The following is a 20,809-nucleotide window of genomic DNA, read 5'->3' as shown; positions in this document are numbered from 1 at the left end:
GCCTGTTGACTGCATAATGATCTTCCCTCTGTAAGATGGATGGCTTTGAGATACCAATGAGGCTGCTGAGACTACAGCCTGTGCACTCTCAATGGGTGAGAGTGAAGCAACAACAGCAGGCAACAAGCACATTTTAAGCCTCCATTGAATATCTATCCTGTTCCTGTCCAGAAAACCCTGCTACAATGAGATGCTACTTGAAGGCTAATTTTTCCTACTAGTTGGTCGTGGTTGGGTGGGGATGGGGCTTTTGATACTGCCCCTACTACTCTCATCATTCACAGCATTATCTTGCAGATTCAGAGCCATTCTACAAAGTCGTCCCTCACCAGCTGAGGCCGGGCCTTGTGCTAACTCTGAGTTGCATCAGCTGGAGTTAACCATCAGGTGGCAGTCCACTAATGCCTTTGTCAGATGTGTGTTACTGGTGGCAGGAGGAAGGTTGCGTCAGTAGTCGTTTGGTGTTTGAACTTGCCAGCCTGCTGCAGACTACAGAGGATTCTTTGTGGACTTCCCGGAAGTATCTTATCACTTAGATCACATTAAATTGACTTTCAGTGGCACAGTTTTTGATCTGTGGTGCTAATCCAGACTACCAGGCTTTCCACAGATCTTTCAGATCAAATACCCAACGAGTCTAAAGTCAGTATCTGAGCATTCTCCAAAAGAGAGACATATCTGCATCAATATTTTTATTTCTGTGATATATTGGAGATATCTTTTGAAGTTAAGCCAATTCTTAAGTAAATGTTAGTACTGTGCAGCAAATTCTCCTATTTTTCTTATAAACTGAACAGTTGTTGTTAATGTTTAAATTCAAAAAATGTTTTAAGAGATTTGTGGATTTTCTTTCCTTCTGATATTAATGCAAACTACAAACAGAAAACAACAGCATTTCCACACACCATGATTAGATATTATGAGCTATGATATAAACATGTCAGCTAATGGCACATAAAGAAGAAGGGGGGAAAAAACAGAACGTTATTTCACACTTGAACAAAGTAGCATCAGGCAAAAGCCTACGCATAGATCACGTGTCAAACTCAACCCCCGGGCCTTGAGTTTTTTCATTTTATGTGGCCCACGAGTGATTAATTGGTCTTAAAAATCTGTGTTAAAATAGGTCTATGCTGCTTTAAGACGTGCAATGCCTTGACCATAAACTACATTTCCCACAATGCATGGCGATTACGTTATCCACAGATTATATCTAGATCGCAGTGTATCATTGTATATGCATCATGCGACGAGTGAAATTGAGATCGAGACTGTGATCGCAGCAGAAAGTGATGAGGCAGTGAAAGCTTGCTTTATTGTAGCTGAAGAAATCCCCTGTGCTTCAAAGTCTTTTTCTGAGGGTGTGTTTTTGAAGCAGTGCATGCTGAAGGTGTGTGAGCAGGTCTGCCCTGACCAGATACAGACTTTTAAAACTGTTAGTTTGTCAAGAAACACCATCCAGGTTACATCTATAATGCATAATGTTTGTAACTTGAATAAGTAATAAATACAGAACGTTATTTAGCAATTATGTTACGGAGTAGTTACCTTTATTTTACATTATATTTAGTGACATTTATTCTGTATGACAGTTGCATCTGGCCCTTTGAGGGTAACCATTATGCTGATGTGGCCCTCAGTGAAAATGAGTTTGACACCCCTGGCGTAGATCTTAAATGTTGTCCTCATTTGATTCTGATCCATTCCACTGAACACATTGTGAAACATTTGCTCAGCAGTGAAGATGCTCTGAGAACTCCTTGTGTGACTGACAGCATACTAACGTGTAACATTTCAATAAGAGAACACAGTTTCCCTGCCTACAGGTAGCTCGTGGCATTTGCTCAAACTGTGTTTCGCTGTCACTTTCATTTGCAAATCCACATCTTCTCACAGCTTGTTTTACTCCCTGGTTTCACAAATGTCCAATTTATAGCCATAGCTTAAATCGGACATCATTTAAAATACAGCTATTCTCCATAACCCAAGAATGGAGCTACATTTCAGCTCTTTGGTATGTTTTGTGTTTTGAGTTTCAGTGACGCATTCAAGTTCATTTCCTCTCTTAGTTAGATGAGGAAGGGTGAGATGGTGTCAAGAAATCCCCATTCAGCACTGATGTAATAGCTCATTTGAAGTTCATGGAAGACGGGGTGAGTCACATTCTTTGGGAATTAAATCCTTGTGAAGGCATTTCACTGGTTTCCTGCCTCTGTACAATGTCTGTGGAATCAGAGAGGAAAACAGGAAATGTCTGCATACGTGGACGCTCAAGTTTACGTAAGAGTAACTACAAAAATCCAAATCAGGTATTTAAATGTTTTCACTGAATTTGTGTGTAAAAAAAAAAAAAAAAAAAAAAAGCAGTACCAAACAGTACTACAAGTTATGTATACATCAGTCAAACATAGCAGGACAATATTGTAAGTCATTAAAAGTTAATAAAATAAAAACAAAAACAACTAGTGAAAGCAATTTCTGGAAAAAAATTGCTGTGGGATTGCTGCCTTCTGCCTGAGCTGAAGCCAATCTGGCATGCTGCATAGAACTGGTATGGATGAGAAGATGAGTTCCAGTTTCTATTTCTGTCTGAATGATTAGAAAGAAGTTGAAAATTTGTGCCACATGAGGGACTGAAAGTAGGAAAAATCTAAATACATAATATTAGGGCTGTCGTGGTAATGGCTATAATAAAAAAAAAACAGCAGTATGAATGAAGTCAAGACATAGCACAACAGCACAAAAACCACGGTTATACAACCACACTGAAGAAGATGATATTAAAGAGGGAAGTTAAAAAAAGGGAAGTTAAAAAAAAGACTTGTGACTCATAATCAATAATTTCCTAATTTAGCTGAATATTTGCCTTCACTGTGTGTTTACCCGTGAACAGTCTAATCTGCTAATCCGAGTCAGCTGTGTGTGGCACCTGCATTTAGTGGTTACTAAGCGATGGCACCTCGTGAGATACTCATTGTAAAGCAAAGACCTTGATTCACATCGCTGAAATGTCCACACTGTGCGAGTATCAGGCTGCACAAAGGACCCAAGCGCAGGCAGTGTTTCAGAGTTCAAAAAGACTTAGGATTTATTCAATATTCAGGACTGTGGTCAAACAAAACAAAACAAGTCACGACACAGGCAGGCAGGCTGGTCGCAGATCAAAAAAGGCAGTAATGAAATACAGGCAGATAAATTCCCCCCCCAAAAAACACATGTAATCTGGAATAAGGAAACTGATGAACACATGGGACGCGAGACAGACTCAAGTAACAATCTGACAAAGACACACTGAGAAGGGCAGGCTTAAGTAGGCAGGAAGGTGAGTGGAGAACAGAAATCAGGTGTGGCAGATGAGAAGCAGGTGAACAGGATGAGGCTCATCAAGAGAACAGGGAAGGGAGGGGGAGTGAGCAGAGACAGCAGGTAAGAGGGAGGAAACACACACAACTACAAAAACTACACAATAAAGCAGCGAAAGACACAAAAGGAGACAAACAGGCACAGGCATGACAGCTTGTCACATCACATCATCGTGAATCTCTGTCAGCAGTAAAGGTAACTCATAAATATATTGGACCAACTAGCGTCTAACCCTTCAACGGCATTGCTATTCCGAGAACCACACTGCTCTCGAGCTATATAACACTGTTATAGTCACTGCCGCAGATCGTATCAGTGTTTACTGTCCTCTTATGTCACAATATCAGAGAAATGGTTTTACATTATTTACCGCCCTACATGAATATCTCATGGCTTTAGAAAAAGGTCATATGAGAGATATCATTTCACAGTGTACGCCAGGCGAGCCCCGGTCTTTTTATGGGTGCAGACAGACTAACGCTGCCTTTTGTGAGTTCAGCAAGAATAACAAGTCAGTGATGTGTGTCCTTGATCCCGGGCCCAGGCTCTGACCTCAGTTATGTAACATCAGCCAGTGTGACAATTCACCGTGTGTGTGTGTGAGCGGGGACCTTATCTATGTTCCCCGGGGTCCTATGTTCACCGGGGTCCTATGTTCCCCGGGTCCTATGTTCCCCGATTTGTATGTGACCGGGGAACATAGGACCCTTTCTCTAAAAAAGGGTCCTATGTTCCCCGCTGTTCACCCAAAGGGTCCTATGTTCCCCGCTTTGTATGAGACCGGGGAACCTAGGACCCTTTCTCTAAAAAAGGGTCCTAGGTTCCCCGCTGTTCACCCAAAAGGACCCGGGGGACATAGGACCCTACTCCTTACCCTAACCCTTACCCGAACCCCTAACCCTTACCCTTACCCTAACCCTAACCCTTTACCCTGGAGCTCCACACCCAGGCTTCCACAAAGAGGGGAACATAGGACCCTTTTTTACTTTTTTTTGTACGACCCCTGTGAGTGAGAGAGTGTGTATGGTGGCTGAGCAAGCTAATTCCTTGGGAGAGCGCTGTTAGCCTGGACCATTTGTGGAGCGCTCTCAAGGGAGAGCCGTTGCTACGGTCTCACATCGGGCAGATGACAAGACAACGGCGTGCTCTGCATGCTGCACTCATCTCACCCATGATAGACGCGCAGCACAGGCCATATCGCTGCTTCATTTCCTCATTGTCTGATAATAACAAGTGTCTCGTTTCTGCTACACTCAATTACATCTTCATTAGCTCGCTAACTAGTTTAAAATAAACCCTGCATTGTGTGCGGAGGTTTCAAAGTCCACACGACATTTATTCCAGTGTCTATAGGTGATGAGGAGCACAACACGGTATTTATTGGGTCTTTATCGCTGCAGACCATTCGCTGCCTCATCATAACATCGTTCCGTTTTAATCTATCAGCTAATGAACTCAGCTCATTCATCATTTACACTGTTATCTAAACAAGGCAACTGGCAAACATACTAGCCTCTCACTTTAGTGTGCTGCCAATCAAATACCAGCCTCAGAGTAATCAGCAGGTAAACAGCGGAGAGTTGCTCCCATATGAAACACTACATCACGTCTGATCCATTTGAAGAGCAATCTAATGAAACTCGCACAGCATTATTTTTCTTCTGGTGACTTGTTATGTATAATGGAATGACAGCCTGGATTAGAGCAGTGTGGCAGCGACGTCACGAACCAGACTGGATACAGATCTTAAACACCTCTGAGAATTCAAGCATATAAAAACCACAAAGTGGGAATCCTAATCAAACGCCTTTCAGTTTCATTTGTGCGACATCGTCATGTAACCGTCATGAGTTGTTGAAGTTGCACTTCCTCACCTTCGGCCGTTGAAAACAGGAAGAGTCTCTCATTTAAAGGGAAGCGCCATCAAGTGTATAAGAAAATGTATTATTATCCGGGAACAGCTGTGGCCTCAATCAGTCATCCTCGCCTTTCTCTGAGTGGAACAGACAACACAGGAAAGGAACAGGTTACTCTATACCACCCCTGTGTATTTCCCGATTGTCTGAACTTATTTTCCCTTTCGGTGTCATGCTGCTCCCATTATTCTTTTTTGGTTGACAGTAATTTTAGATTTTGAGCCCTTTTGTTGCAACTATACTGTACCCTTCTATCCCTGTATCCCCCAGACTCACGTAAGGTCTTGCTCCGGTCAGCAGGGTTGAATTCTTGGCCAGAGTAGAACTTTTTGTGTATTTAATGGAGGAGTCAGGGGCAGTAACTTAAATATCCAGCCTTCCTTCCTTTTGCCACTGCCATTGACATGATGACAAAGAGTAGGTTCACCCAAGACGTCTTTCCATAATATATCACTAGGGTCGCTGGTATGGATGGCTGGTTGTATCAACAAACTGTCTGGGGATTTTAAAGGAGAAAACAATCAGGATTCAATAAACTGCTGGACTACGACATCTCTGTTTCCAGAAGGCTAAACTTTTTCTTTACTTTTAACTGCCTGAAACCAGAGTCTTAAGAGTAATTACTGTAAGCAGATGGACAAACACTGTCCTTGTCAAATAGACTACACAAAAAGCCACATGCTACGTTTGAACATCAACACAAAGATGCTGTATCTTTGGTTCAGTGTCTCGCCCGACAGCAGAGTATTAGCATCGAATCAATCACAACCAGCTGTAAGCGGTGCAGATAAAGATTTGTTGACTGCTGCTTGTAGTTTGCTCATTCTTCAGGAGTCAGTATTCAAGGCCCAATTCAATTTGTATTGCGGGTTGATAGTTTCAATAATTGCGATTTTCATTCCCAATCCAAATGTTGACCAAAGTGTTTTACAATGCAAAAATATATAAATAGACAGGATATGAACAATGTAAACAAAAAAAAAAAAACTGGTGCGTCCACTTCCACCACGAACTGAGCTTTAGTAACCTGACTTAACACTTAATAAGTGCCTCATATACATAAAATTAACCATAGTTAACCATTACTGAATGCTTTTTGATCCCTTATTGTAAAGTGTAAACATATATCCCGTAGGAAACACATAACAGTGATAAATAAGCATTACTTAACCACTGAAATGTAGTTGAAGAAATCACATAAAGCATTTTACACAGTTTACACATCAAAAGAGATATTTATAGATCTCAAGGACACGGGGGGAGGGAGTTCTGTTCGGCGCTGGATAGTTTCCTAGAGAGGAAGGAACAGGGGTGGAGATTCTGGTCCGTACCTGACCTCTGCGAGAGCACGGCCCCCGATCCCAGAGTCTGAGGCATCCACCTCCACCAGGAACTGAGCTTGAGGGTCCGGCTGGCGGAGGATGGGAGCAGTGGTGAAGTGTACATTGAAGCCTTGGAAAGCTTCTTCAGATTCTGGGCTCCAGGAGAAGGGCTGCGAGGCAGAGGTTAAGGAGTGCAGGGGAGTAGCAACAGAACTAAAATTACACATGTATCTATAGAAATTAGTAAAATCCAAAAAACGCTGAAGGGCTTTTCGGGAGGTGGGAGAAGGCCAGTCCCGCACCGCTCGCACCTTCTCGGGGTCCACTCTAACCTCACCAGGTCAGATAATGAACTTCAAGAAGGTGACGGAGCGGATGTGGAACTCGCACTTCTCCGCCTTGAAAAAAGCTGATGCCGCAACAATCTCTTCAGCCCCTGGCAGACGTGAATTTGGTGGGTGGCGATATCAGGGGGAAAAAAATCAAGATATCGTCTATACAGACAAAAACAGACTGATTTAGGAGATCCCGGAGAACGTAATTTACAAACGTTTGGAAGACAGCAGTGGCGTTGGTAAGGCCAAAGGGCATAGATATTCATAGTGCCAACTAGGAGTGTTAAACGCTATCTTCCATTCATCACCAGATCCAATTTTGTGAAAATAGTTGCCCCTTTGAGGAGGTCGAAAGCAGAACTCATAAGGGGAAGCGGGTAGCGTTTTTTTATTAAGTGTTCTATAATAAATACATGGCCAGAGAGAGCCATCTTTTCTGCCAACAAAAAAAAACCCTGCTCGCAGGGGAAGACGAGTAACGAATAATACCAGCGGCCAAGGACTCAGTGATGTATTTCTTCATAGCTGCAGTTTCAGGTCTGAATAATGAAAACAGACTCTCGGGGACGGTACCTGGCAGTAGGTCAATGGCACAATCGTAGTGACTGTGAGGTGCAAGTGACATAAAACGGGACTTACTTAAGTCCTCTTGGAGGTCGTGGTAACAAGCTGGGATGTGGTTTAAATAAGGTGTAGGAACTGGGAGGGCTGTTGCAGCAGCAAGCTGAGACCTAGGGACAGAAAGAAGAGAAACAGAAAAGGTGAGAAGCACCCCTGGCTGTAGCCCTTTCCCCAATGAGTGATGGTGCGCCTTACCCAGTTCACTTGTGGATGATAGTGCTGGAGCCAGGGGGAGTCCCAAAACCACAGGATGCAGCGAGGCGATGAGGAGACGGAAGACGAGGAGCTTGTGTAGCCATCGGCAAAGGTGAGTTGAACAGGGATGCGACTTACTGCAGATGCAGCTTCCATCCAGGTCGTGGGCTTGTATCTGAGAGGCCAGAGTGTGGAGTTCCAGCCCCAATTCCTCCAACAGAGCAAGGGAGATGAAGCTGGCGTTGGCTCCAGAGTCAATGAGGGTTGTGGTCTGCGGCGACCGATAGAGTGATGAGCAGCAGAGGTCGTGAGGGACTAGGAGCAGCAGAGGTCGTGAGGGACTAGGAATGATGCAGGCGGGGCTCACCAGTGCTCTCGTTAGTGGCGAGGAGACAAGCATCGATTAGAGCAGACTCATTCCATCCACTGTCTATGGCCAGTGTCCCGAAGAGCACCGCAAAGTTTGCCACTCTCTCCGACCCCTGGCGCAGGTTAATAAAGGACCGGGCGGCTTCTCAACTTGGAGCGACGTAGTGAAAAACCTTCTGGATGGCATCCAGGAAGGCGTCGGCAGAGTTGCATATGTCCGCCTGTCAGTCCCACTCCGCTGTTACCTAGGCCTCTGCCTCTCAGATGAGCAATAATGAACGCCACCCTGGATCGTTGTGGCAGAGTTTAGCTCAAACTAGAGCTTGCACTTGGGGCGGCAGTCCCCAGTGTCCCCAGAGAAGAGAGCAGGACGGATGAGCAGAGGCATGGATGCAGCAGACGTAGGAGGGGCTGGAGTGGGTGAACCAGCGGGGGAGACGTGGGCAGGCAGGTAGATAAATCCAAAAAAAACACATGGAATCAGGGCAGGGAGATAGAAGAACACATGGGAAGCGCGACACAGACTTGAGCGACAATCTGACAAAGACACACTGGGAAGGGCAGGATTAAGTAGGGAGGAAGGTGAGTGGAGAACAGAAATCAGGTGTGGCAAATCAGATGCAGGTGGGATGAGGCTCATCAAGAGAACAGGGAAGGGAGGGGGGTGAGCAGAGACAGCAGGTAAGTGAGAGGAAACACAAGCACACACAGGAAGGAGAACTACAAAATAAAGCAGAGAGAGACACAGAAGGAGACACAGGCATGACACTATGGTTAATTCATGCTTATGAGGCACTTATTAAGGGTTAGGTCAGGTTACTAATGTCGTAGGTAAGGGTTACCCGATGACATACACAGCACAGCATTAGTAAATGATTAATTAAGGTCTAAATGAATTGTTTATTAATGATCATCCAGGTAACATGTACACCATATAGCGAAGGATTAGTAGATGCATTAGTTAGCTGTTACATGATGCTTATTCACTCCAAATAAACACCATTAGTATATGATTACTAGAGACATTAACGGCTTACTATTAACTAATGTGTTAATACATAATGATAACTAATTACAATATTAAACAAATAATTTATTAACTAATTTTGAGTAGTAAACATTGATTAACTGCTTATTAATGCATTAACTAATATGTTAGCTAAAGTAATACCTAATAATGATTGTTAATATATTATTAAATTAATTAATGCTTAATAATGGAACGTTAATTAAGTAACGTTAATTAAGGGACACTTATTGTAAAGTGTTATCTATACATAGATACATAAATCACTAAAACTGCCAAAATTAATACATGGTCGGGTAACGCTAAGGAGAAGAAGTGGGTGTTTAATCGAGACAGGCAGAGTGGAAGCAAGTTTAATGTGGGGGAAGACCTCAGTGATTGTGACGTGAATATGCTTGTAAAAGATCACTGTGATAATATGGGGTGAGATCATTTACAGCTTTTGGAATAAAAAGCAGGATTTTAAAATGGATTCTTCCAACACAGGTGTGCTATGCTCTTGCTTGCGTGTTCCAGTCTAACTGCAAGCGGGAGAGGGCAGCCTGACTAACACCAACATAGAGGGTATTACAATAATCCAGGCTGGTGGAGACGAAAGCATGTATGAGCCTCTCAGAATCATTAAAAGAAAGAAAAGGCTTGACCTTCGCTAAAAGTTGCAATTGACAAAAGCTGGATTTCACTACTGAATGAATCTGAAGATCCATTTAAAAAATCTTCTACACACAGGCTTGTAACAGAGAATCCGGAGCCAGCGGGACATTGGGGACACCACTTCACTGTCTTGTCTTCATTAAAGCTGATTTAATGTCTGCAAAGCAGTCAAGCAAACACTGTACACAACTCGTCAGTTATCAGTTTTCATCATCAGCAAGTAGACCTCATCATGTACTCTTTTTAAACCACATTTCTCGAGACAGGAAGAACGAGTCATATTTCCAAAATCAGTGCACACCGCATGTCAGGTCAGTCTGACATCTAATTAAATCAAATGGGACAGTGGTGCAAAACATGTGCAACAGAAATTTTTTTTTTTTCAGTTAACTGCTATACTTACCTGCCCCTCATAATAAATAGAATCTGGCATATTTTTTTGAGCTTTTGTTCACTGAAGTGCTGTAAGATTTTAAAATAAAATGTTGGGTCAAAATGAATAGAGCGTATCTAAGTAGTGTTTATGGTGAATTGACAACTGCTACCATTCTGTGGGAGACTTTTTTTTTTTTTTTTTTTTAAATAAATCACACAATGTCAATTTTTCCCCACCCTGTGTAAAATCACACGTCACAAGTACAAAATCACAGTATACAACCACAGCGTTCACATCGCTGCTAGTCTGTCTCTCTAAGCTGTGTTGCTTTGACAACAGGGAGGAGACACTGGGGAATGGATGACAAGAGGTTGTCCAACGCTACGCTGAAATGACAGCAGACTGGGAAAGTCAAGTAAGGTAAACATTAAGATGTTCCTCTGCAGGCAAACAAAATTCTTTCTTCCAGTTCAAAGCCTGAATTTATGACAAAGTCAGTCAGCCCATGCAAGAATTTACAGCCCATAGTCTAAACGAGCATTGTTTCCCACAGCAGCACAACTGACGCATTTCCTTTTCAGTCCTTCTTCACATGGTCTCCGTGTTAAATGTGTGTTTCCTGATCTTAGTTGGCAGAAGTGAAACCCAAAGCATAACAAGAACACACATACAGGAAACACGGCAACAAAGAAGAATGGGTAAAAGGCTCCCGAGGCATGTGGCGCGACTCTGGCAGCAGTAAGTTCAGGGGATAGAGGAGGTGCAAGCATACACGAGATAATGTGTGGCCAACACAGTTGGTGCTGTTTTTTCTGTGAAAAACTTTCAACATTGTTTTTGTCTATAGAGGATAAGGTCAGCAGTGTCTCTGAACCATGGAGCCGCCTTACATTCTGTTCTGTGTGTCAGCAAAGAATAAAATATAGAACTACATCAAATCAAGAAAAGTGGCTTTATTCATATGTGCATTCATCTGTACAATTTATAATTAATAAAGGAATATTCACAAAAACTGTACACTGGAGAGGTCAGTATAAAAGTGACATTTGACAGCGGTTCTGAACCTCCTGGATGTGAAATTTGTTTACAAGCCATCTGTCATTCTGAACAACATAAAGATCAGCGTCCTTTATAAACGGCACTGAGGATTTACTTGCATTGTACATGGGAATTTGAAATGTGGCATTAACATGTGTTCTATACTCCAAACTAGGTTTTTTTTTCCGAGTCACCCAGACAGATGGAAGCTTGGATCCGATGCTGCAGGGACATCATCCTGCCGGCTGGATGAGGTGTTACCAAGGGTTTCAGGGTGCTCTTGCATTTTGGAATGGAGTGCCCTTTTAATGTCTGATGTTAACCTTTTTCCCCAAAGCAGCCAGGGGAGTATTTGCTCCCTCAGATCTGCTCTGGTGTAGATCTGCCGGTCTGCTCGGCAGTAGCCAAGCCATGTCGCTCCCGGCCTGTTTCCCCCCCCCCCCCCTCGTATGTAGTTCGCCATCCCTCTCTTTTCACATCTCTGCAAGAGAGCGAGAAACAGAAAAAAAAACACAACAAATTCAGATGTCAGATTAAGAGAAAAAGCACACGGATATTTGCAGTCACCCAAGTATGCTCCAATTAATTCATAACATTAATACTCTCTGTGTTAAGACCACAGATAAAAGAGAATGCATGTTTTGTTTTTGAACATAGGTGCGTGTGTGTGTGGGGGGGGGGGCATGAATATGTACATAAACCTCTGAAGCCCCACTGCTTTAGAGCTGATAGCAACATCATGATGCTTTTGTAGTCAAGTAGACTGTTATCACATAACAGAGTGCATAGATAGTCAACCAGCGTCCCCAGACAGGGAGTTTACACACAAGAGATACTGAGAGATAAACAGGGAGGGGGTACAGGGCAAAAACAAAGAGGCTACGAGTGTGACAATACATGGACTCCACATGGAACAGTGCAACTATTACTCACAGCATCCTTTAGGCTTGTCGGCTTAGGTGCAAAATAAATCAAACAAAGATTGAGTGATATGTTTCTCTTAAATACGTACCAGCAAGTTCCCGGTCCAACATGTCAATAAAACTCTCAAGTTCCCTCGTGTCTCCCAGCTTGGCTGCGGGAAGAGGACAGAAAGAAATAGTATTTGAGGAAAATATCAGGGGGGTGAAATAGAAAGGAACATTTTTTTTTTTGTGGAGGAATGCAGCGAAGTTAGGTGATATTTCCTTTGGACCAAACGCTGAAAGCAAACCGAGTTCCCAGAACTACATATGAACCAAACCGCTCTTGGACGAGCAGGCTTCTTTTTGAATAACTGAGATTAAGAGCTACAAAAACTCCACAGCGTGATGGATTTCAACAATATCTCTATTGTAAATGTGTGAGCAGGCTCACACTGCCCCCCGGTCACCTTCCTGTTTTTCGTCCTTTGAGATTTAAGGACAGTCTGTAAATTTGCATGCAACAAAACAGCTCCCATTCATATACATGGACGCAGACCTGAGCCACCATGTATCAGCACAAATCAGCCCCACAAGAGACATTGAAAAGAAAAGGGAGGGCTGGGACGTCACAGACAAGGCGGCAGGGGTTTTTGTTGTGTGAAAACAAAACAGCTGCCGGCCTAATGTGAAGCATTTTTGTGTGGCTGTGATACTGATCTGAGCACAAGCGATAGAGATCACCGTAAGAACGAGGCCTATGTGGATGGAAATAGGCTGACGAAAGCCTCCAGTACCTTTCGGTGCCAGCGTTACTCCTGCTGTGTGAAGCTCCTCCTCACTGGTGTTCAAACTGTTTCCCAAAGAAGCTTCACTGCCTGGAGGAGGGGAGATGAGGAGAGAGTGAGCAGAGATAATAACCAGAAGACAGGCACGAAGGCCAGCCGATGCAAATGAACACACAATAACAACGACGACGACGACAGTCATTTCGACACACAAAGCAGTGGTGGCACATGATGACAATAAAGTGAAGGTAAACACCTTCTCTGTTAGCGACTCCCATGTGTCAGCTTTTGCCTGTTCAAACATTAGGGGCCAAAATATTTTTCAATAATGACGACGCATGGGAACAGGGAAACACACTTTCCTTCTTTCATCTCGTAACCTTCAACAAACGCACAAAGAGCGGCAACAAGAAAAATACAGACAATTACAAAAGATGGATTTCCTGTAAACGCGCTTCTTTCTTGTACACATCTATTGTCATGAGCAAAATACCCATTTATGACAAGTGTGCAGGGAAGTGTCCTCTTGTTACATTAATTTCATGCAAATTAAAAGCGTCAAGCGGCTCTTGTTTGGGGCGGATAAAGGGGCTCAACCGAAACCCATGGGGGCTTCAGACGTTCTCACCCAACAAACGGTGCAGTAAATAACGTCTTTCCTCCCTCATAATCACAGCTTTACTCACTGTAATCGGAGTCCTCAACCCCGCTGTCGTCCGCGTGCACCGTGCGATTTTTGGCCTCCTGCAGTACGCGCTGGTAAGCGTGCAGTTTGCTCTGCGAGGGCGCCTTCAGCTCCTCCACCACATCCTGGAACTCCTGGAGCAGCTCACCCAGCTCCAGCTCCAAGTCTGTGGAAAATGTGACAGCAGTTGGAACAGAAGTCACATTACATCAGTGAAGGAACCACGTGAGGATCATCTGAGGTTACTGCACATGGACCACAAGAGCTTAGATAGATAGATAGATAGATAGATAGATAGATAGATAGATAGATAGATAGATAGATAGATAGATAGATAGATAGATAGATAGATAGATAGATAGATAGATAGATAGATAGATAGATAGATATTAAATTACATGTCATTTAGCAGGCGCTTTTATCCAAAGCGACTTACAAGAAGTGCATTTCAACATTTGGGTAGAAACAAGAGCTAGAAATAAGTAAGTGCTTCAAATATGCCAGACTATAGGGTGCTAATAGATAGATAGATAGATAGATAGATAGATAGATAGATAGATAGATAGATAGATAGATAGATAGATAGATAGATAGATAGATAGATGGGGCATAAAACTACCGTGTAAAAACTCCTGATTTGCAAACTGTGATAAGAAGATAAGAAAATATTACATAAATCACAATTCTGCAATTGTAAAATAACAGTAAAGGATCAACAACACACCCTTTTTTTCAGATTTAGACAACCAATCACCTGTAAAAATGTAGTTTACAAGAAAACAAGACACTGTCAACTGCCAACAAAAAGGAAAACATGAGAAATACAAATGGTTAAAAACAAAACAAGAGGAAAAAAAACAACTAAAAACTCTTAGTCTAAGTTCCAGCCTCAGTGAAATGATTAAACATGTGGTCTAACAGGTCTGTAAACACCAACACTGTATCATTATCACCTAAAGCTGAGCTCAGCTGTGGACTCACCTGTGGAAACATGTGAGGACATAGTGGATCAGTGAAATGAGACGCCGCAGCTGTGTGTCCGAGTTCAGAGCTGCGCTACTGCACTTTCATTAAAAAAGTCCTCCACACCCGCTTCAAGTAGCGGGTCGCGCCACCCATTTTACTGTCAGTGGAAAAAAAAAAAAAAAAAAAAAAAAAAAAAAAAAAAAGGTGGGCGGAAGGTTGAAAAGGAAAACCACACGCACACACACACACACGAGATGCAATGCAAAGCAAGAAGACGTTATGCAACTCGCATGCTCAGGTTTTCCTCTCATCACGCTGTCAAATAATAAGGGAAACTCTGTGTGGACTTTGAAAGTTAATTTTCCCCCCACTTTAGTAGACTGTTCATCTGAGATTTATCACGACTGACTGAAGGGTTTTACAGAGTCAGAGTGAGCTTTTATAGAAGAATATAAACTGAGACGATCAGCCCATGTACACACACACACACACACACACTGTAAAGGGACACACTGTGCAGTCTGGGGATGTCAGGTCTCACAGGTAACACGTTGTATTTATTTATTTAATTAATTAATTCAGTAATTAAAATGCCTGTACTGCGTATAGTATAAACAGGGGCCACATACAGAGCAATTTGATCTCAAATGGGCCAGACCAGTAAAATAATAGCATACATAATAACCTATAAAACAACAAGGACGCCAAATGATTCCCTTTGTTTTGCATTTTAAAGACGTATCTCTTTACAGAACATAGTCAGAAAAACAAGTGCAATTTCAACAATATTATGCCTAAGTTTACCATTTACACAAGTGCGTTACAACGCACAGATCAAAGGCACAACACATTTAGTCACAGGTATCTAGAACTGAAAATATCACATTATTAGTGAAATGTTCACAAATTCTTCCTGTGGGCCAGATCAGATCCTCTGATGGGCCAGTTCTGACCTGAGGGCCGTATGTTTGACACCCCTGGAATAGACTACAGTGAAGAGGAGTCATACCAGAGTGCCACAACACAAGGACAATGTAAATGTTTTGGTTTTGTTTGTTTTTAAATCCAACCATCCATCCATCATCTACCGCTCTATCCTCCACCAGATAGGCAGGGTACACCCTGAACAGCTCGCCAGTCCATCGTAGGGCCACATATAGAGACAAACAACCATTCACTCACACTCTCGCGCCCACGGTCAATCCAGAGTGACCAATTCACCTAATCCCCATATTGCATGTTTTTGGACTGTGGGAATAAGCCGGAGAAAACCGGGGGACACACGGGGAGAACATGCACTCCTTGCAGAAAGGCCCTTGTTCCAAAGTTGTTCCAACCGGGGTTTGAACCCAGGAACTGCTGCAAAGGCGAAAGTGCTAACCACTACACCAACTGTGGACCCTTGCTTTTAAATGACAAGTAAAATAACAGCCAAATCTAATGGTCTGTCTGGAGACATGGATTCATATGTGACAATGTTTGTCATAAAAAAAAAAGTATAATTCCTCCACCTCTTACATTGTATAGTTGATTTCCAACACCTGAGCAAATTAAAAATGATTTTGCATTTTGAGCGAGTCAATTCATGCTCGAGGCCGTGACTTTAAAAGTGTGAAGTTTCAATAAGAAGAGTTCTTTCTCCACATACAACATATGCACAAAACCTGGCCTGTATGCCATACTGTATGATGATTGTGCCGTAAATGGTGCAGTACTTTGCTCTGTCAATAGAGGATTCTCAAATGTAATTCCCGCTGCTGGAGAGCAGCTGTGCAGCGAGTATGAGGACCATTTTGCATTTTCAGCAAAGTGGCTTTGCATGTTGATTGAAGTGATTGGGTAAAATTAATGCCACAGTTTTAAATCCTCTAAACATACAGCGCAATAGAGTTGGCAAAGAACACAAATACGCACAACAACTCCCTCTGAAATCTCCCTCGAAGTATTATTTGAGTACGTCGTTTACCTACAGAGGAAATTATGAATGTCCCAGGCTCATTTTGACATTGTTAACGCATTATTTAAACATGCAGAGAGAAAAAAAAAACAATAATCAAGGCAAACAATTATAAAAGGGGCAGGTGTGGCTATAAAAACAGGTAGGTAAACACATTCAATAATGCCAGACGAGTCGTTCTGTGAAAAGTTGTGTACATAACATTTTATTCATTGTTGTGTGATGATAACAGGTATTCAGCTGATGCAGGGAAACCTGTTGTTCTCCTCGGACTTCTCATGTGTCGGTCTCACGCACAGAGCATTGTAGGAGGGGCGTGTAATGAATTATGCCTTCAGCTGTACAGGTTTAGTCTGCTGCGTCTCTCCTTGGTCTTCACTACTTGCTGCCGGGGAACTTGAGTAACATGTGTGAGGCCGATGGGTCATGGAACTCCTCATAATATGAACTGGACCGGACTTCTGCAGGTCAGTGAGCGAAAACAAAGCAAGGGGTTATTCATTCTGGTGGTATTAAACTATGATCTCTGTGTTGTTTCTGATTGAGAAAGGTTATAACTATTATTATTATTATTATTTACTGTACATTAACACAACTAAATGTACTGTGCTGGAGCAGCCACTGGAGAGTCACTGAAGAATTACTGGGTAATGTGGGGAAAATCCAGTTATAATCTTATTAATATTTATAGAGAAATATGCCGTTTTTTGTGACACCAAATACATGTTTTAGTGTTTGCTTTTTGTATGTGAGAGTAATTGGTTGGACATAAGTTAGGGGCATCACATTACCTTGTTTGTACAGTTGCCTGCCTTTAAAAGAGCTCACAGAGGCGTGAATAAACCTGGGAACAAACCTTTCCTGTCAAACTAAAGGACAACAACATGGGGCCAAATCAAAGCCAAAACTGGTGAAATTAGTTTACAAAGAGACAAAAAACCACCTTGTGCTAACAGTTTGTTTCTTTCTCCGTCAGAATCTACTGCTGTTGGTCCATCTCAGGCAGATCATATGCGGTTCTGTCCGGTTTTCTGTCCCAGAGGAACAGGAACCTGGCACTCTCGCCGGGTCTCTCAGCGAACACTTTCTACCTCCGTACCAGCTCCTGACACAGGACTACCTGTGGTTGGACAGAAGCACAGGGAATCTTTACACCACTGAGCTAAACATTGATCGTGAGATCCTCTGCCCCGAGGAGACAAAAGCTGAAGAATGCATTATTCTGCACTATGCTATTGTGAGCTCGTCTGGGGAGCTTATACAGTTTCCTGTGATCATAGAGGACATCAATGACAATGCACCTCGTTTTGAAAACAATGAAATACACCTGAGGATTTCTGAGGACGTGCTCGTAGGGACCAGTTTTGTAATAGACGACCAGGCTCTGGACAGTGATGCTGGTCTTAATGGAAAGGTGCAATACCACCTGAAAGACTCTGGTGGAGTTTTCAGTTTAAAAGTTGAAGATGAAGGACTTGTCATCATGCTAGTTGTGGAAGCCGCTCTGGATAGAGAGACTCAGGACCAGTACCGCATGGCGCTGGTGGCCACCGACTGTGGCACAGACCGCTTAAGTGCAACGGCAACTTTAAAAGTCACAGTGACGGATGTTAATGACAACTGTCCCAACTTTAGCTCCGACAGCCCTCGCAATGTCACCATTCCCGGAGATGCCCCCAAAAACATGTTTGTTGCTCAGGTCAGAGCCACAGACTCAGATTTAGGCTCGAATGCTGCCATCACTTATTCCCTCAGTCCCAAAGTCTCTGAGCGGGCCAAGAAGCTCTTTAGCCTTGACAGCCTCACTGGGTACATCAGGCTAACACAGGACCTCCATAGTGACAACTCTGAGGAGCTGGTGTTAAAAGTGTTAGCGAGCAGCCGTCACTGCCCTCCAGCAGACATTCAGGTAACCGTATCCGTGCTCCCCAAGGCAAACAAAGAGCTGACCATCAAGATCAAGTTCATAGTGGACCATCACAACCAGACGTTGGTGTTACCAGAGAACCAGCCTCCCACTGGCTTAGCTGTTTTAGAGCTCGAGGGTGACAGCAGCTTTAAAGGCTCATCTCTTGCCATTGAGGGTGAAGTGCCTTTCACTTTGAACCCACAGAATGGCAAATATCTGCTTTCCACATCAAAGCCCCTGGATTATGAGATGAAAAGGGAACATCATATTACTGTGATAGTCCATGGGCGATCAGGTGAAGTGTCTACAATCAGTGCTTCCAGGCACATGATCAGGGTTTTGGTGGCAGATGTCAATGATAATTCTCCACATTTCCTCCAGTCTCATTACCAGCTGGAGGTGATGGAAAACAACCGGCCGGGAATGTCACTTCTGCGAGTCTCGGCTTCAGACGCAGACAGCGGACACAACGGCAGGGTGACCTACAGGCTGGACAAACACGCATCTACTATTTTTTACATTGACCGTGTGTCAGGTCAACTGTCTGTGTCAGGCTCTCTGGACAGGGAAGAGCAGCGTGAACACAAACTCATTGTGTTTGCAAGAGATGGCGGCTCTCCTCCCTTGGAGTCTGCGGCCACAGTATCTATTTGTGTTCTCGACCAGAATGACAATGCACCTGTTTTTAAAACCCCTCACTTTATCTTTTTCATCTCTGAGAATGTACCACCTTTCACCCTGGTGGGGAGTGTCGGGGTGACAGACTCAGATGAAGGGGAGAATGGGAACACAGAGCTGCATGTTGTTAACAGCAGTGGACCGTTTGTTGTGGATAACCTCCAGGGGACACTTCACACCGCCACAAACTTGGACCGTGAGACGCGAGACAGCTATGAACTCTACCTGCTGGCCAGCGATCATGGTCACCCAATGAATTTTACATCCACTGCCAGGGTAACTATCTTTGTGGAGGACATCAATGACAACCAGCCCAAAGTAATCTTCCCCAGCAGCAACTCCTCGTGCCTGACTGTCTCTCCTGCTGCTACAGCAGGCTCCGTGGTAACAAAGGTCTACGCCATTGATGAGGACTCAGGGCTGAATTCAGAGATTACATACACTATTGTGGCACCAGAGTCGGTGAAAAACAGCAGCCCCTTTCAGGTGGATTGGAGGTCTGGGAACATCACATTGACTCAGCGACTTCTACAGACGCACCTGGGAATGCATCACCTGTTCGTCGTGGTCAGAGATGGGGGGAAACCGATTCCTCTTTTTAGCACCGTCTGGGTTAATCTGTTGGTCAACGAGAGCGCGGAGCCCTGCCACTTAGAGAGGGCACCGACCTGGACAGGGACATCTAACTTTGTTCAAACCCCGTCAAGTGCCCCGATATGTGAAATAGAGACGCCGAGGTCTGCTCAGCTGACGTTGTTAGCCGGCATGGGATTAATGCTGATGTCCATGTGTTTGTTTCTAGTGACATCAATTTTATACATAAAGCTTCGGCGACTAAGAGTACATCAGAAGACAAGGGGACAGATTGACGAGAACGAGATCCCACTCAGGGACAAATATAACTCTCACGACTAAAAGAATCAAACAATGTGTATATTCCTTACTCAGTCAGTGTCAAAGATTAAGGCAGTTTATGAGATGAAACATGTAATAATAAATGTTAAAAAAAAAAGTGCTAATAAACAATTTTGTTGAATTATTCTGATACACACAGTAGGGGTGGGGGGGGAATCGATTCACATAGGAATCATGATTCTAATCATCCACGATTCTGAATCGATTCATAAACTTCAAAACTTGATTTTTGATTTTTTTCTCAATATCTATTTTGAAAAACCACACAAAGCACCAGTTTGTGTTATTTGTGTACAGTTTATTTTTGTAACTTCTGTGAGAAAAAGGCAGCTAGTCTAAGCTTTTATTTATGCAAGTTATTTTTTTGTACAGTAAGTAAGTTTTTATTTGTTTTGAATGAATAAATGTTAACTTTTGTCTTAAGTTTGCCTCTGTGTGACCACATTATCACATTATCTTATACAAACTGTATCGTTTTGATGCCATAATTTGCCTTAACACACTATGCATTGTATCAATTTTTGAATCGAGAATTGTTTGAATTGAGAATCGTATGAATCGAATCGGTTGAATCGAGAATCGATTTTGAATCGAATGGTGAGTCACCCAAAGATTCACATCCCTAACACACAGTGTATTTAAACATTTGTTAACAACGAAGCGGGAGAAAGAAAGTTGATCCATTTTCTGATAAAGATCCCTGTGAGCTAGCAGGGAAGCAAATACAATGTGAGCTGATAGTATGTGATATTCCTACTAGAATAAGGGACTGGTTCCCCATGCTTTCTATCAA

At 43.1% G+C, this 20,809-nt stretch overlaps 2 protein-coding genes across 2 annotated transcripts; one reads left to right on the top strand and one right to left on the bottom strand.

The window, feature by feature from the left end:
• Positions 1-11,655: 11,655 nt before the first annotated feature.
• Positions 11,656-14,713, bottom strand: LOC310928532 (regulator of cell cycle RGCC). The gene is made up of 5 exons (XM_083891100.1): positions 14,573-14,713; positions 13,593-13,757; positions 12,916-12,996; positions 12,229-12,291; positions 11,656-11,697 (listed from the first exon to the last, which is right to left on the bottom strand). The coding sequence occupies exons 1-5, from the start codon at positions 14,592-14,594 to the stop codon at positions 11,690-11,692; spliced, it is 339 nt and encodes a 112-aa protein (XP_083747226.1). The 5' UTR covers positions 14,595-14,713; the 3' UTR covers positions 11,656-11,689.
• Positions 14,714-16,933: 2,220 nt separating this feature from the next.
• On the top strand, positions 16,934-20,016 carry pcdh20l (protocadherin 20-like; the record flags this gene model as incomplete). The annotated part of the gene is made up of 2 exons (XM_083890766.1): positions 16,934-16,981; positions 17,491-20,016. The coding sequence occupies 2 exons, from the start codon at positions 16,934-16,936 to the stop codon at positions 20,014-20,016; spliced, it is 2,574 nt and encodes an 857-aa protein (XP_083746892.1).
• Positions 20,017-20,809: the final 793 nt, after the last annotated feature.

This window comes from Microchirus variegatus, assembly GCF_963457635.1.
Source record: "Microchirus variegatus genome assembly, chromosome: 6".
In the NCBI taxonomy this organism is placed as follows: Eukaryota; Metazoa; Chordata; class Actinopteri; order Pleuronectiformes; family Soleidae; genus Microchirus; species Microchirus variegatus.
Note: the sequence above shows the minus strand (reverse complement) of the source record. Positions and strands in the feature narration are given on the sequence as shown.

Excerpts from the sequence above, each read along its gene's own strand:
- LOC310928532 (XM_083891100.1), bottom strand. The coding sequence starts at position 14,594 with ATGTCCTCACATGTTTCCACAG. Across the intron at positions 13,758-14,572 it reads GTCCTCACATGTTTCCACAG|ACTTGGAGCTGGAGCTGGGT; the intron begins GTGAGTCCACAG and ends CATTTTCCACAG. Across the intron at positions 12,292-12,915 it reads AGTAACGCTGGCACCGAAAG|CCAAGCTGGGAGACACGAGG; the intron begins GTACTGGAGGCT and ends CTCTTCCCGCAG.